Below are 18,153 nucleotides of genomic sequence, written 5' to 3'. Positions count from 1 at the left end.
GATGTAATTATGGGGATGGTTGTAGATATAAAAAGAATCAAAATTGAAGTCGAGACTGGATTCTGTTGTACTGTATCACATTTATGTCACTTATTATGTACATTAAGCATCTGTCCATGTTAGTATAAAGTTTATGGCCTCTAATATGACCCCAAACTGACCCTTTTTTTTAGAGAGATGCGTTCAGCTGTTCCACGCATGGCCTCCCTCCTGGCGATCAGCTCCGACCTCTCCATCTCCATCCCACTGGTGAACATATCCCTGCGAGCCATGTATGCTGCAGTGTCCCTCACCCTTCCTTCCTCTGCATCCGAAAGTCCAAACTCATGACTAGTAGATCGCAGAGCCGAGCCAAGGAGACAGTTGAAGTAAAATGTACATCATTAATACTGAAATAACCCTCATATATCCCAAACATACGTGGAGTTCCAGTTTAACACAGTGAAGAGTTCATTACCTGCCCCTGAAGATCGGCACTACATAGCCGATGATTTGGTTCTCTTTGTCCACAGCCAAGTAAGATGGCTTGGCTCTCTTTGGTACGGGGCTCAGTCTGCTCGCCTCCAGCCCAGAATGTGAAGACACTTTAAGTCTGGGACATACAGCATATCATCATAGTGAAACCCAGCCACACGATATAAATGATAGCATTAACATGTGGGGATGAAGCCAAGGTGAAGGTAGATGAGTTAAAATGATGGTTCAGTGGGAAAGTTGGTTTAGTTTTGATTATTCAGCATTTTCCCCTCTCTGAAATACCGTTTTTTCATCAACAAGTCCATCTAATACCATAAAACAAGGTTTTAAAGCTCTTTTAGTTTGTGTTGATTTAGGTGCCCCCTGTGGACCAAGTGCAAAAGCGATCCAGCTTGATTTCTGATGGCTGCTCTCACAGATTGCTTGTCTGACACACTATATATCTAAAACAAAATGCTAGCTAGGTAATTAGCATTACTACATAAAAAATATGGCTAGCATTAGCATCATCAGCTGTAGGAAAAAAATAGCTAAAGCGGTGTAGCTACGCTGATAACATACCTACGTAGCTTACATAGCTGCTTTGTGAGCTTATCTTTTTCTATGCTAGCTATGTAGCTCTGTTATAATGGCTAAGTTAGCTTTAGGGACATGAGCTTTAGCAACATAGCTAAGACTAACTTTACTACACAGATGACGTAGATTTGTTGTGCAGCTTCTTTGTGAGCTTATCTTTTTCTACACTCGTTATGTAGCTCTGTTATAATAGCTAAGATTTGTAGCTTATGCAGCTGCTTTGTGAGCTTAGCTTTAGTTCCATTTGCTATGTAGCTTTGTCATCGTTGTAGCTTATGCAGCTAATGGAGCTATTCAAGCCATTGCTGCGTTGGAACTTTTAATGGGGGTGAGCTTTGTTCCTGTTAGCAGACTGTTTACTCTGCTTTATTGAACACTTTGTAATTAGATTTTGCTGGTCAGATTTTTGACTTTTAACTTTTGGTGTCCTAACTCTTACCTTAACCCTTCCTAACTCTAAATATAAGTTTATTCTGATTTTCCTTCAAAAGTTTTGGTGTGTATTTCCATATACAGTGTGTCAGATGAACGGTCGTGAGTGTGGCCTTCAGAAATAAGCGAGCTGCAGCCAGACTGCCTTACCAAATGCCACCTTCAATTACTTTAGATTTTGAGCAAGTTTGAAGTAAAAGACATCCTGCTTTATGTAACAGCAGAGTGGATCACTTTTCAGGAATCTCTGCTGTTAAAAATATCTGAAAAAGCGCTGTTTCGCCAGTGTGCTTGGAATTTCTTCATCTGACACCTACCCCGCTGCAGCAGCACTTTCAGGCATCAAAATGATATTTTGCACCTAATCATTCTTATCCACATGCTCTTTTTTGCTTTTGCAGCTCACATGGAGGCATCAGTAATCATTTTAATCTGTTTCATAATCAGCTACAATTTTACAGGCAGGAGCTTTAAGGAAACAGACCCCCCTAAACACCTCTGCTGAGATCTTTTATAACTTAAAACATCCCGGCGACAGAATTCTTTACATTGAAATAACGGCCAAACTCGCCACATACCACTTCCAAATCCTTAAATACACTCCTCTGTCTCTCTTTGTGTCCTTTACCAAGCCTGAGATGAAAACTCTAGTGTTAAAAGAGCTGTTATTTTAAGGATTTTAGGTCAGTGGTCATGCTATTTACAGCTATCAGACAGTTGAGGCTGAGAGCTCAGGGTATGAGATAACAAGAACATGATAAGGAGGCAGGGGCACGAAGGGTGACAGGTTAACTGCCCTCATTCCTCCTCTATCTATCTGGGTCGCCGTCCAATCCGCTCTGACCATCTACATCCACTTAGCTTTCCAGGATCACGACTGCGACAGCTTCCACTAAAGCAGATCTTAATTTAACAAGGCTTGGTTCCACCGCCGAAATCCAGTAACGCTGTCTCACATAACAAACTCAAACGTTCATGTCTACTTAATCATATTTGTATCTCTGCTGTAACAACTTCATCATAACCACCCTGACTGTTAAATCGTCCTGCACATCCTGAGCCTTCTTCCCTGACCGCAGCACAGATTTGTTGTCTTCTCAGTAGTGAGCTTAAAGGCCAAGATGGGATAGTGTTAGTAAAACCTAAGCCCTCTGACCTGTTCACACTCAGCAGGGCAGCGCATTTAAAACTGGGCCAAACACTGTAAAAGATAGGGTCTCCATGAGCTGTGTCTTAGGATAAAAAGGCTTAAACAAATCATGAAAGCATATTAAAGTAGGCTACTAAACTCTGCCCATTTGGGTTTGACGGGGAATCTACATGAAAAAGGGCATTTTCACATGATTGTTTCATACCATGCTGGAGCATGAGCACTCCCTTTCCCTTCCACGTCTCCTTTCAGTACAAATACAGTGGGTGCCTGTATGATCCACCAAGAAGAAAGAAGAAGAAGCAACTATAGCAGCTACTCAGGTTGGCATTTCTTTGTGATCTATGTGGACAGTGTTCATCCTGTTATTGATGAGGTTTCTATTCTGTTTGAGACACAACTTTGCTTTTTACATCAACATCTACCATACAACACAGAGGATGATATGGACCAGTGCTGCACTTTTTAAGACAGCTTTTAAAGAGACAGAAGACCTTTAAACATGCCTTTACAGCCTTTATTGAGCTCAAGTATAATCCAGTGGACACACACGAATGATGCCCGAGACCGCGTCTTCAAGCAGACTTGGTCACTTGGGTTCACACGGATCAAATTAACCAGACTGTGGAGTCAAATGTACTTGGCTACAGACCTGGGTCCCAAACGTGAAAGCATTCAGAGTCTGGGCAATCAAAATTACTCTGACTTAGTAAAACTACTGTCATTTTTGTTTTTGATGCAGTATTTTCCTGCTAAATTGATGCAGCTCTCCAATGATGTAACTGAATAAAAACGATACAAACAGAGTCATATTCGAGCTTTGACACAGATCCAGGTGACAGAAGAGGCCACTGCCTATAACTATACTATAACAAAACCTGGAAATACATTTAAAATATATACTTTTATCACGTCCACTCATTGTCTATCCTACCCTGAAGCTGATCCCAGTTGTCACTGGGTAAGAGTAAACTCTATTACCACTGCCTCTCCATTTTATGTGCTGCTCTTCCCCTTTGAAACAGTTACAAGGACTAGTGATATTTTCCCATGTGAAGTGGGAAGACCGTTCAAGTTCCTAATAGATCATCAGTCATTGACAACATTACTTAGCTGACATTTCTACCAAGCTATGTTTTTAATGTTTGTTTGCAATCATAAAGACCGTCATACATTTAAAAAGATTAAAGTATGATATGAAACTGTTGTATGATTTTTAAATCTTGCAAATAATTTGAAAGGTTCTGTAATATTTCCCACAGCTGTTAAGTTGGACTGTGCCTCTGAAAAATCTGTTTGAAAGACCATGAGTCCCTAACATAACACCCTGCACCCTCTAGTCCATTATAAATGAGGACACCGTACACCTAGACGGGAATGCACAAAGATTAGGGGTTAGGCCAGTGATACTCAACCCTACTCAACCAAAGACACAAACTTCTGAAAAACACCTTTGCAAGAGCCACAATCTAAGTGGTGAAAAGTGGCAAAAACGGCTTGAAGTAGCAATAACAATAAGTTAAAGATGGCAAAAATGGTCAAGGAGCAACAAAAATGGGTGAAAATGGGCGAAAATGGGGAGGAAAAGGGTCAGAAAGTAGCAAAAATGGGTGAGAAGTGACAAAAAAATGAGTTAAGAGTGGCAAAGAATGGTCAAAAAGGGGCAAGAATGTGGCAAAAAAGGGTTAAAAGTGACTAAAATAGGCAAAAAGCAGTCAAGAGTGTCAAAAATGGGCAAAAAATAGGAAATAAGTGGTATTTAATGGCAAGAGGTTGGATAAATGGATGAAAGGTGGTGAAAAAAATTGTGAAAAGGGCAAAAATGGGATAAAAGTGGCAAAAATTGGAAAAAAGGTGGCAAAAATGGGAATAAAGTCGGGAAAAAGTGGTATTTAATGGCAAAAGGTAGCTTAAATAGATGAAAAGTGGCAAAAAATGGTGAAAAGGGACAATAAAGGTTCCCTTTTTTAAGGTTTTCTGGGGGAATAATATTTCAAATTAAGACACAAAAGAGCCATGTGTGGCTCCAGAGCCACATGTTGAGTATCACTGGGTTAGGCCAAGTGGTAAGGGCAAGGGTTGGCTTGAGATTGAGCCTCATATTTACTGATTAAGCTTGTTAGCATGTATCTGATCTGTGGGAGGAAGCTACAGCACCCATAGGGAATGTAGGCATGCACAGGTAGAGCAAAGTCTGAACATACAGGCCCTGTCTGACCAGAATTAGAACCAGGGGCCAGTGCAGACTGGATCAGTAAAAGGCCTTCTAATATGAGCAGGCCAGCTCTTTTTTCAAAACCAGAACCAGACTAAGCTGTCAGTATAAAGTGGTTTATATGCACATGGGTCCCAAGTGGGTTGTATACAGGTTCAATGGTGGCCCTAACTATGACTGCCAGAGTGGACTTCAACCTGAGATGGGGCTCAACACTGCCTGCCCACTTTATCGGCAGTGCTGGTTCTAGAAGTAAAATTTGTCATTTAATCCCCAATAGACATTTCATAAAATCCTTATTCCAGTGCTTAGTGCATGAACCTAGCTTAACAGCTACCTGAATACTCATGACAAAGCATAAAATTCGGAACCAAAACGTCATTTAAAAACTGAGATGCCTAAAAAGGCAAAGGAACAAAAATGTGTGCATTCCTCTTTACAGGGAGGAAGGAACTACATATCCCACAATCCATTTCAATGTATTTTATTTTCTGTTAGTGATAGCTTTTCAAGCTTTCAGACCATATGATTACCTTTTCTACACTTCTCTTTATTGTAGTGATTATATTTGTTGTCTTATGTGTAGTTTAAGCATTTATCACTTTATACTAAGGCGGCATACATCGACAGTATCAACAGTTGACAGACTTGTTTGTGGGAATGGTGGACATTTCTGAGGAAACCAGAGACCAAACCAATCACAGACTAATAAACTGTGTTTTCCTTAAAATGAGGTTGATATTCTGCAAACTTTTGTCTTCTACTAGAGCATATACCATCCTTCCACACTCAGTTATTTTTTGGTAGGTCTAACTCTGGTACTTTTGATAATATGGCTAAAAATCCTCCCAAAAAACTATTAATGGCACTTTTTCCTTTCAGAACCACACTGTTGAGCCCCATGGGCGTCATATAGGTCAAAGTCCACATGGACAATCACAGTTGGGGCCACCATGAACCCCTATGACAAACCCTCTTGGGTCCCATAGAAATCAAACCCCTAAAGAGCCCACATGGACATCTGTATCTGTATCATTTTTACATATTTTTGATGATGATGAGCCATTCTGACTGGCCCAAACAGCCAATAGTTGGGCAGCCCTTCTGGCATTTGCCCAAAATCCAGATGGCCAGTCCATCACTTGCAGGAGTTGTTTTGATGTGAGGCAACAGCACCAACCACTGCCCCACCGTGCAGCCCCTCAAAACAAATATGTACAATTCATTTAATTTGACCAAAAAAAAATCCACATTGCAATTCTCTTTTTAACCAGCAACAAGCAATCTCATGGAATTTTGGACAACATACAAAATCATAAAAAGTTGAGAAAAAAACATCTTAAATCCATCCATCCATCCATTTTCTATACTGCCTATCCAGTTGGGGTCATGGGGGTGCTGGAGCCTATCCAAGCTGTCATTGGGCGGGGTACACCCTGGACTGGTCGCCAGTCAGTTGCAGGGCTGGCATATAGAGACAGACAACCAGGCATGCTGACATCCACACCTACGGCCAATTTTAGATTTAAACAGGGTTTTCGGGAATTTTCTTAAACTTCAAAAAGATTTTATCGACTTCACAGGGGTTCAAATTTCACCTCTTACTTTCCCTCCAGCATGGTATGCACAGGTCAAACTTCTATTTTGGTCTACGCCATATACATTAACTCCACCATTACATAACAATGGATGTCCTTTCAGCTTGTCTAAGAAAAAGATTTGCCCCAAATGGTTGAGAAATTCACCAAAAAAAGTCATTTCCCATGGTCATTTTAGTTGATTTTGTAATGTTTTATAGGTGAGAGCATGCATGAAATCAAAACTGACATGCCAAGAGCGTCATGCATGATTCAAAGCTGAAATGATCCTCAGGTGTGCATGTTTGTGTATGATCGGGTTGATCAAAGTGGAAGAGAACTCAGAGGAGGGTATGATGGTTACTTTGGTGTCAATATGGCAGCAAAGCAGGAAATATGATCCCAAATGTGACAGGGAAGTGATCCAAAGGTGAGCCTGATCAGTCGTGTTGGGGTGATGGTGTTAAAGGAAGCAGTAGGGCTTTCCTGCCATAAATTTCGGGCCTCTTCCTCCTTCTTACCCCCTGCTATAGCTGCTAGCGGAGGAGCTGCTGCCGGCCGCATATCTGCTGCTGGCGTGGTACTGGCTCAGCCTGGACTCCGTTTCCTTGCTGCGGTAGCCACGGTCGTAGTGGAGATGATGCTTCTGGTAGAACGGTATAGATCCAGACATGCTGCAGGCCTCTCCTGATACAAGCCCTGATTTTCCCAAGTTTCTTGCTGCCTATGTGTCTGTGTGGTTGTCAGAGTTCAATTATGATTCTAATTTGATTTTGTGTGTTTCATCGTTTTATTTAAATAATTCAAAATTTGGCCAGGCATTCGATTCTACATGTTCTCTACAGCTGAACATGGATGATTAATCCATGCTCAACATGGGGAAAAAATCAAATTATTGAGACAAATGCAATCACATTGATGTCAGTTCATGTCACTTAAATATATATTGCAGCCACTACTGAACATTTTCTCAATTAAAACTGGGCTTAACAAGACAGAGGTCCCAGCCTGCAACATTAGCTAGCAACACATAAAATGTGATTCAGGCAATCAGGCACTTTCCCAGCATGCTAACACAGACATATTCAACAGCTGGCTCATCACATACTTATCCCTGAACAACAGCTGTTACTTACCCCGGACACAAAGCCTCAGACTCCAAGCTTTAAAGGAAAAGTTGGGTAGAAGTCCACACTTAAAGCTTGATATCCCAGCAAACCTACAGGTAGGTGCGTACAGGGCTGTGGTCTACACAACAAAAATAATGTTGGCCCTTGCCAGAGTGTCCCTGCAGCAGTCGCAGCCTTTTATGGTGAGGGTGGAGATAAATATAGCCGAGGGCATTGCGTGGGGGCCCAACATATTTATGGGTGCAGGTCTCTGCGGATGAGCATTACTGCCTGATGTACGCAGGTAAACACAGGCTGCCATATCATTCGTCACGTTTTTATTTACATTTATCTTTAACAGGATTTTACCTCCATTGTTTTTATAAAGTATGAAACATAAGCCTGTGCTTTTGTGGCTCATTTCAAGCAATAGAAAATATTTTCCATCAAATTTTAAGACTCAACTAATACAATATAAATAACAACCCTGGGTATGTGAAACAATCTTTTAATGATTTCAAGTGATTTTTATCTTTTTCTAAAGACATATTTCATTTAATTTCTCTGACAAAAGTGCAAAATGTCTCTCCTTTTTACTTTTCTTTATGAATATAAGTTTTAATTGTCTCACTGTTATGTTGTATAGTCATTAATTCAAAGAAAATATGTTTACTTACAACAAGACCTTACTGAAACTGCACTGAGCATGAGATGCCAGCAGATAGACAGATGTTTTTTGACTGAAATTTGAACTAGGGGTTCATAACACAGTGACCTGTCATACAATAAACCTAAATACAGATTTACTTTCACTTTACAAGATTTTTAAGGGCATGTAATGTCGTACTAAAGCATGATTGCCTCTCTTCGTAGTTGTTTTGCAAACTCACCAAGAAGAGAATATTTTACAAATACACTATATAACATGTATTCATTTACAAGGGATTTACTCCAAAAAAGAATGACATAGCAGCATTTTTTACACATTAGGCAGGATTTCTCTGTACTGTACCTGAGCCTGATTGCCCCACCAGACTCACTCCTCAACTGCCTTTACATTAATAGCATTTTCTGAGCCCAGTCACATATGTATGTATGTAGAGAATACCAATACTGTGTGTGGAAGAATGCCTGTAGTTGGTAATGAAATATGCCAACCATGGCACCAATGCATGTTTTTTATTCTCCATGCATTAATCTTACTTCTATGGATGTTTTTGTTATGCCAACAATACCCTCTTCTCACATCCACCGTTCAGCACAGAAGATGAAATGGGACTGTGCTACAGCAATAACAGCATAACTCTATAGTAACTCTTCTTGCTGAAGAGTACCCCGTACTTGAGCACAGTTGCATTCACAAATCTGTACTAAATATCAGCTGTGCCCGAGACCACTTCTTTATGCAGTATGTTTATAGTAATCAAATTTTTCCATTGTAAATGTTGAGTATGCACAAAACGGACCTGAAGTTGACGTATGCTAACCTTGCAAAGCAGATGGATACGCCCATTTCCGTGTTCCTCACTGGCGAATCCATCTTGCAAAGCTCCCATCTCAACAGTTAGGGGCCCACTTAGAAAGCAACAGGACCAATTAGCAACGAGGGGCAGTACTTTTGGGTGCAGCAGAGTCGTGACATAAGCAAGCAGCAACAAGAGGCCAGTGCAGATATGCCAGAAGACATTAGCGTGGCTGCTGCTAAGGTACCAGTTTTATCAGAACATGATGACATTTCTTTGTTAAAAGAAGAACAAAGAAAAGCAGTGAGTTGTTTTGTTTTCAAAAACGACAAAAGTCTTGTACTGACATGTCAACATTTGCCATGGTTCGTGTTATGCAGTTCTCTATGGATTTACTCCTCGGTAGGGGCTACGCCACGTGTTTTGTTGCTCTTATTGGCCTGTAAAGATGTGACAGACAGAATGTTCATCCAATCACCCTCCGAGGATTTTTTCAAAGCCTCTGCCATTTCCCAAAAGCTGTGTATGAGAGGTTTTCCAGATGGATGTGTGAAACACATCCATCTGGCGTGTCAGGTTAGACGTATGCCACTTTCCATGCACAGTATGTGATTTTTAAAAAAACAGATGTGAAAATAAAATGTGCCCGCCTGTAAGTCATCTGTGACCCATGCATACGAACATTTTCTGAGACAGAGGGAAATTGGCCAAAGTCCAGTCGTGAAATTTCCTCGCTCCTAAATATTCCACAGTCAACTGTCAGTGGTATTATAACAAAGTTACAACACAGCCACGAAGTGGTAGGCCCCGTAAAATGACGGAGCGGGTTCAGCAGATTCTGAGGTGCATAGTGCACAAAGGTCGCCAACTTTCTGCAGAGTCAATCGCTACAGACCTCCATACTTCATGTGGTCTTCAGATTAGCTCAACAACAGTGCGTAGAGAGCTTCATGGAATGGGTTTCCATGGCCGAGCAGCTGCATCCAAGCCATACATCACCAAGGGCAATGTAAAGTGTTGGTTGCAGTGGTGTAAAGTACGTCGCTACTGGACTCTAGAGCAGTGGAGACGCGTTCTCTGGAGTGACGAATCACGCTTCTCCATCTGGAAATCTGACGGACCAGTCTGGGTTTGGGAGTTGCCAGGAGAACGGTACTTGTCTGGATGCATTGTGCCAAGTGTAAAGTTTGGTGTAGGGGAGATTATGGTATGGGGTTGTTTTGCAGGAGCTGGGCTTAGCCTCTTAGTTCCAGTGAAAGGAACTCTGAATGCTTCAGCATACCAAGAGATTTTGGACAATTCCATGCTCCCAACTTTGTGGGAACAGTTTGGGGATGACCCCTTCCAGTTCAAACATGACTGTGCACCAGTGCACAAAGCAAGGTCCATAAAGACATGGATGAGAGAGTTTGGTGTGGATCAACTTGACTGGCCTGCACAGAGTCCTGATCTCAACCCAATAGAACACCTTTGGGATAGATTAGAGCAGAGACTGAGAGCCAGGCCTTCTCGTCCAACATCAGTGTGTGATCTCACAAATGTGCTTCTGGAAGAATGGTCAAAGATTCCCTTAAACACACTCCTAAATCTTGTGGAAAGACTTCCCTGAAGAGTTGAAGCTGTTATAACTGCAAAGGGTGGACCAACGTCATATTAAACCCTATGGATTAAGAATGGGATGTCACTTAAGTTCATATGCAAGCCAAGGCAGGTGGGCAAATACTTTTGGCAATATAGTATATTTTAAATCTAGGGCTGTCAAAATTGATGTGTTAATGTGGATTAATCAATCATCATGATTAATCTGATTAAAAATTTTAACGCAATTAACCCATCTACAGCACTTAAATGTCTCTGGCAACGCATTTCGGGCAGTTTGTCCCAGTAGGGTTACCATCGAGCATGCCGCTGCGCATGCGCAAATGGGCCGTTGATCCGGTAGTGACCAACCAGCTCGATATGGAAGACGCTAAACAGCACATTGGCCCTCTCGAAGGGAAATTTGAGTACAAAAAAGACAAGACGGAACAGTCGACTGACATAAAGTATAATGCACATTCTGCAGGAAGGAGTTTTCTTTTCACCAAAGCACTTCCAGCTTAAAATACCACATCAACGTGAAGCATATGTTTGTCAGAGATTGAGTCTGTTCGCTTATGCAAAATGAAACGTGATTAATATAGATTAAAAATTAATGATATTTAATCATGATTAATTGAAATTAATCCACAAAAACCCTGTGATTAACCTGATTAAAAATTTTAATTGCTTTACAGCACTAGTTAAATCATAAAAGTAGTAATAGTGCTGTACTCTGTTATGATTTCTTTATTTGTCAGATTTTTTTTCTTTTTTTTTGGCTCAAATTTCAACACTTTCAAAAATTTATTTGTTTTTTTCACTGTATGGTATTATTTGTGTTTTTTATTTAAAAGAAGATGTAAAACTCAATGTACATTGTGTTAAAAAAAAAAGTCAGTTAAAATTGTCCATGTTTTAATTGGCTTTGGATTGTTGAGGAGGAACTGGTTTTCTCTATTTTGTTGCACGCTGTGTTTCTGTGAAGTATTTCTTTAATCTGAAAGCCATCACAGTTGCAAAAGCTTGTTATAGTCCAACTTTTGCTTAGGGTTCATTGGCAACCAGAAGTGTCAAGTGACAGTGAGTTATTCTACTATTAAAATGCAAAGTTGATCACACAAACAAAAATCTTGCTGGCCTTTTGCCAACAGTTCAGCATTGCTGGTTAATCTGCAGCGATAGTTTTGTCTTGACTTCTCACTGCAGCAATCTCAGCTGTGACTGTTGCTAACTTTAGCTTTGCTATTGTTGCTAGCTTCACATACAACAAATACCAGTTACTGTCTCTTTGTCACTGGATCTGTCACTCTCATGTGGAAGTACACAAATGTCTGCTGTTGTCACTTCTTGCTATAAATAGTTTCTAAAAAAGGTCAGTAAATTATAGACTCAGGATCCATTGGCAGATTTTTATGTCTTTTGAGTCCTATGCTCATACAATGATGAATAAATCACACTCATGATGCTAGCATGACTCATAACTATGCCTGGATTTACAAGAACTATCAACAATAGTCAGGTTAGAGTTTACTTGGACTCATGCTAATAGGCTCCTCTGAGGCTAAACATTCATCCTTTCAGGCCCTTACCCACATCTATCCCACAAATCAGCATAACAGCAAATATTATGGCAGCAATGTGAAATATAAACTCATTACAAGAGATCAACGCAGAGGAGAACAATACAAGACATTAAGCAGGGTCGTAGCACTACATGTTGTCGAATGAATCCAGGATCGATTGCACTAGTGTAATACAATATGTCACAAGCCTCTTAATCCTTTACCAACATGGCTGCTCTGATCGTCTGAAAGACAAAATAGCTAACTAATGACCAGAAAAGCTGCTGTAATATCAGCAGACATTTGCTGCACTGTAGGCTCTTTAGCACATCAAATAACTACAGCTGAGCTTTGTATTTTAACGTTTCGAGGGATAAACTCATTTTTCTTGCCAAGAATTGGTAAAGAAAACGATGCTTTTATATCTGAAACGTGACCTTCAACCCTAAGACAGGGGTCTGGTTGCAGACCTTTCATCTCTGAAAACCGTTCATCTGAGATGCCATTTATCTCAAAACAGAAATACACAAAAACACTTCTGAAATAAAATTGGATTAAACTTTAGGGTTAGGGTTAGGATACCAATGAGTGAAAGTTCAAAACCTGAGCTGCTAAACCTGATTACAGGATGTTAGAAAAGAATAAACAGCCAAAAAAAGGTTAACCTCCATAAAAACATTTTAATGTAACAAACAAACCTTGCATAGCTCTGTTAACTAAGTATGCTATGTAGATAACAGAGCTATGTAGCCAACTTTAGCTAATCTTAGTTAACGTAGCTAGAGAAAGACTCAAAAACCAGCTGCTTAAACTACGTAGATAACAGAGCTACATAGCTAACTTTAGCTATAGTCCTTGCAATTCTACATTAAAGAACATTTTTCTGAAATTGCTTTCAGATGCAGTTGTTTGCAGATTGGTGAACCTCTGCTCAACTTCATCTCTGAGAGACTCTACCATCTCGTAAATGCTGCTTCTATACCCAGCCTAATTAGTTGCAGAATGCAACTACACCAGTCAGTTTTTTCATTATACCACCGACTTTTGAGCATTTTATAGTGCCGTCCCTACTTTTTTGGAATGTGTTGCTGCCATCAAATTCAAACTGAGCTAATACTTTACATGAATTGGTAAAATGACCCCCCCCCATGAAAAAACGTAGGCTGGTAGATTTATACCAGTCTGAGGCCCCGTCTACACAGAGACGAATTCAGGAGTATACGCAAATTTTTTTTGTCCTATCGGTGTTTAATCCACATAGAAAGGGTGTTTTGGGTGACTGTAAATGATACTTTTTGAAAACAAATCCCGGAGTGCACAAATCCGTAAACGACTACCGTTTTGTCTCAGTGTGGACAGCCAACCACATTTTCCTTGAAACGATTACATCACACATAGCGTAGCTCTCTTAAGATGCCTGCGCGGGTCCGGCCAAAACAACTATGGCGGAATACAGGGTTGTGTTCATGCTGCAGAAGCTACTGAGCTTGTTATGGCTTTTACAGCAAAATCTGATGCTCCTTTGCCACCACCGCGAAATGCATACACCATATGTTCTTAAATCCAATACGGAGAACAACCAGAAGGGCAACGAGAAGAAAGTTTGAGTCAGTTTTCTGTGTTCTTCTTTCTTTTGGTGCATTTCCGTGCCACGCACAGGCTTGGCATATGCACTACAGCGTTTCAGTTGTTTTCAGTGGTTCCGTGCTTACCCGGATATTTCCTGAAATGATCCCATCCATACAGAAAACTTTTTCAAAACGGACATGACTGATTGTTGTGTGCAGGGGACCACAGATATGGAATGAGCCTGATGACAGCTTTAAAATGTTGCACTCTTTCTCTATTTTCAAGAGGAATTTAAAGAAGCCCCTGTTCTGAACTATTACTGCATTTTAAATGCACTGACACAGGTTTACTGATGGCTGTTGTCTGATTGTTGTTGCTCATGCTTATTCAGACTGCCTCATGTGGTGGGGTGTGGACTGTAGATCATGTTCTTGATCATGGTTCACCATCTCTCTCTGGAGCTTGGAAACGCTTCTCTCTATTACTACTGAAGAAAGGATTTGATACACTTTGAATTAGTCTTGGACTAATGAACTGTTCAGAGGCTATTGTGTTGTTTGTTGTGTTATTTGTTGTTTTTATGTATTGTGTGTATTTGGTATTGTTTTATGTCATGACATCCCTCTAAAAGCTTTTGGAAGCTTACCTAGGATGTCCTTCTCATGCGCCTATCATTCCCTGGCTGTTTTGTTTTGTTCCTATTGTTTCCTTGGTGTATGAATTAAATAAATCAAATCAAAACTGAAGTTTTGCGACTTGAATTGGTCAATTTTGTCTATTTTGGTCATAAATAAACATATTTTTTATTTTCTTCTATAGCCTACACTATACTAAGCTATGCTAAGCTAGCTGCTGGCTGTGACTTCATACCTAATGTGCAGACATGACAATGTCATCATACGACCATTGATAAGAAAGCAAAACATAATTTCCCTGAGCTACTTGCACTCCCAATATCTTTTTGTATTATCACCAGGGGTTTTCCTTTTCAGCTCTAGAGGTTAAGTACTGTATAATAGTTGGTTTGTTCTTGGGATTTTATGCTGTGGGAATAAACCCTCAAAGAACAATCTCCACTGATCATATCACTCTGTGTCACTAAAATGATATACATTTATGTCTGGACATGTGTGAGTACTTTCTCTCAGAAACTTTAAAGCACAGCCTTTAGGATTACTGCATACAGGCTCACTAAATGCCAACATCTATTTGAAGCTTTTATCCAAAACATTCAAGGCTTTACTCTAATATGAACATAAACCCTGATTACAAAACAGCTGACTCCCAAAGCTCTTATGTATATACGAGTCCCTTCCTTGAATCTTTCAAGTTAAGTAGAACAGCTCATGTGCATATTTCAGCTGAAATATAATAACAGTCTCATATAATAACTTAATCCTATTGTACTCTGCAATATTTAAAGAGAATTATGAGCCTTAAATAGTAAGTCTGTTTAGAGCTTGACCGTTGTCTACTGTTGAGTTTATCACCTTATAACTGGGATAGTGAAATGTATACTTTAAACACTGGTATATGGAGCGAGTATCAGTATAATCCAGCACAATCTCAACCAATCAACTCCTGCAACTGTGTAGCAATGTTGTTTGGTTATTGACAGTTAATTAGAAAAGTTTTAGCTTTGCTTTGTGGTACTTTTTGGGTAAAGAACATCATTTAATATTCAGCAGTGGTGGGCAGTAACAATGTACTTCAGTTTCTATATTTTGATCGTTTTTTTGGGGGGGGGGGGGGGTTTACAACATTTGAAAGACAAACATTGTAATTTTGACTCCACTACATTTCTGATAATTTTCTGTTAAGTCAGAGACACCCAGTATTGGATAACTTATTGTTTTAAATGATCAAAAACTGCAGGCAAATTTCTGCTCACTGGCTAAATTGTGCAGAAACATTGGCAACATTTCTTTACGCTCAGGTTGTCAAATTTTTCTCAACTCTCAATTACCTTTTGTCTTAAATGATAATTGCACAAAATCTAAATGTTGGTAACATCTAGGAAAACAGCAGCTGGAAAGGAGGCCTGTTTTCCCAGATGTTGTCATACGCACTTCCAGCAATATGCAGGACTTCCACTTTAATCTTCATCTTAATAACAATAAATGAGCAAATGTTGGGTGTTTAGTGCTTTTATTTTTTGTCTGTTGTATCAAACCTATAATTTTAGACTATTCTTTTAGGGTTAAATACTATATCTTCAAAAAAGGTTTCCAGTAATTCCATAATTGCTCATTTGACTAAGAAACTTTGATTTACACGTGAGCACTATTTGACCAGGATTTTTTAACTTTGACTTGATGAAGTTGTGTACTTCTTCCATTAATTTTCTCAGCATTATACCCTAGCGGGAATTAATAAAGCACTTCTGATCCTATTTTAGAATCCTGGTATTGTGGCGGCTCTATTTCACCATAATATTTTGAAATATAATAGCCGTCTAATCCCCACTGACTGTATGTGTCGCTGGATTGTCTAAGTGAATATGTTTGCAATTAATCATGTTCATGTAAGCAACATGTCACTGTGTTCAGCTGTCTGTGAAATTCCAACTGTGTAGACTGTCTCATGGGATCTATTCAGGCTATTTTAAGATTTTTGCTCTGTATGGCTCCCATACTTTGAATGTTTCAGTTCTGGACACAAGCAAAATGAGTGATTTTATTGTGGGTAGCATTACCCCCATCAAAGTCTACACATTATTACTCTGAGTAAGAACTCAGTAATAAATTATATTTTATGAAGCTAGTACACTCTAGTGGTTAGATATGACACTACAATGCGTTAGAAAATGATGTCATCCATCTTAACCCATTGTAAATGCTAATGAGGATCCATTATCATCCATTTATTATATGTAGTGCTAACCTTGTTGGATGATGTTGGGGGTATGGTGGAGATAAACGTGTCATTCTGTGCCACCTTTCTTTAATAAACACAAAAGAACAATGTGTCGCTCTGCTTTTTGTGACCATGATGCCATTCCTGACTTAGATCTGTGGTTATTTTTTTCTGTCTTTCACCATTTTATAACCACTTTTACAGTGATTATGTGATTTTTTTAGGACTATCAAGCTCTAAAGAGCCAACATGTTTGGCATTTCATGTTTCAAAGCATTTAAGGGAATTATGGTGATATGCCAACTAGACACAAAAGACAGATGCTGCTTCTTTTAACCTATGAGTCAACAGTTCCAGTTGCTTTTGAAGCTCTGCAGTGATAAGCTTCCCTTTACAGCAGTGAGAGAGGTACCAACTGTTGTCCGACCAACACTGTGCAGTCAGTACCTATAATTAACCACATTTTTTCCTTTTATTGTCTTCTTTATTTCCATGCAGGGTTTACTATGAGACAGTCATTTATTTCATTTTTATTAACCTTACTTGAGTATCTTAGATTTGAAGCATTCCTCTAGAGGAAGTCAGCAAAAAATGATAGGTAACACTTTATTTGAAGGGCTATGCATAAGACTGACATGACACTGTCATGATAATGACAGGAAACCTGTCCTTCACATTAAGGAGGCTTTATGAACATGTATGAATGTTGCCATTAAGTCTCATTCAGTAAATTGTGTCATTTTTAACACAACGTTGACATTGTTTGGGAAGTTATTGTCATGACAACTTGACATTAACCAAGACAAAAATACTTACCAATATCTTTATAATGTCAGCAGACATTAGCATGTCATAGCTGGCCTGATCATCCAAAGTGAGATACTTTGGACTAGTTAATGACATCTTAATAACGAGGCCAAAGAGTCTCACTTTACTTGAGGTCGAGGAAATAATTCATTACACCTTTATAAAGGTCCAATGACAGCCAATCTCAAGACCAATCACATATGACAGTTAAATACAATTTTAATAGATACAGTTAAGTAGTTTCTTTGAGTTTGATGATCAGGTCTACCATGGCATATTGATGCCACACTGACATAAAGACATTGGTTGGTTATTTTTGTCTTGATAAAAGGTGGTGTAATGGCTCGAATGACACTTAATGATATCATTCATAAACGTTCATAGAGCCTTCATTATGTCACTGAGAGGTGTCATGTCATGATTAAGACAGTGTCATGTCAGTCTTATGCACACCACATCAGATCAAGTGTTACCAAAATATGTTTTCCATTAACAAATACAATTCATGAAACATAATCACGGTCAAACGTGCTAAAACAACAAGACAAAACTGTTTTTAACAGCATTTGAACTCTCAAAATACCGTTAAGAATAAAGGCACAGCTGATTTCACCGACTAGAATTATCATTTTATACAGGAACATGACAGTTAAAACTACAACTTTTCTGGCTGGCCGGTATAATTGATCAACTTTGAAAATATATTCTAAATTGTATTAACATATCTATGTTAGCCTTAATAATGATAACACATATTTAAAGGGGACAATTAACACCCG

At 39.3% G+C, this 18,153-nt stretch overlaps 1 protein-coding gene across 3 annotated transcripts in view; it reads right to left on the bottom strand.

The window, feature by feature from the left end:
- The window catches only part of myom1b (myomesin 1b), a 61,443-nt gene extending 53,750 nt beyond the window's left edge, over positions 1 to 7,693 (bottom strand). Inside the window, exons 1-3 of one of the 3 annotated variants that reach the window (XM_041814372.1) lie at positions 7,564 to 7,690; positions 458 to 592; positions 162 to 330 (exon numbers count right to left, since the gene is read on the bottom strand). In XM_041814372.1, the coding sequence (XP_041670306.1) occupies positions 162 to 272 (111 nt within the window). In that variant the 5' untranslated portion in view covers positions 273 to 330; positions 458 to 592; positions 7,564 to 7,690. Of the gene's footprint in view, positions 1 to 161; positions 331 to 457; positions 593 to 6,948; positions 7,116 to 7,563 lie in introns of those variants that run through there. The other 2 variants (XM_041814371.1, XM_041814373.1) reach the window with 2 other exon arrangements.
- Between the last annotated feature and the right edge of the window lie 10,460 nt (positions 7,694 to 18,153).

The sequence above is a fragment of the Cheilinus undulatus genome, linkage group 19 (genome assembly GCF_018320785.1).
Source record: "Cheilinus undulatus linkage group 19, ASM1832078v1, whole genome shotgun sequence".
Taxonomy (NCBI): domain Eukaryota; kingdom Metazoa; phylum Chordata; class Actinopteri; order Labriformes; family Labridae; genus Cheilinus; species Cheilinus undulatus.
This window is presented reverse-complemented; position numbering and strand designations above follow the sequence as displayed.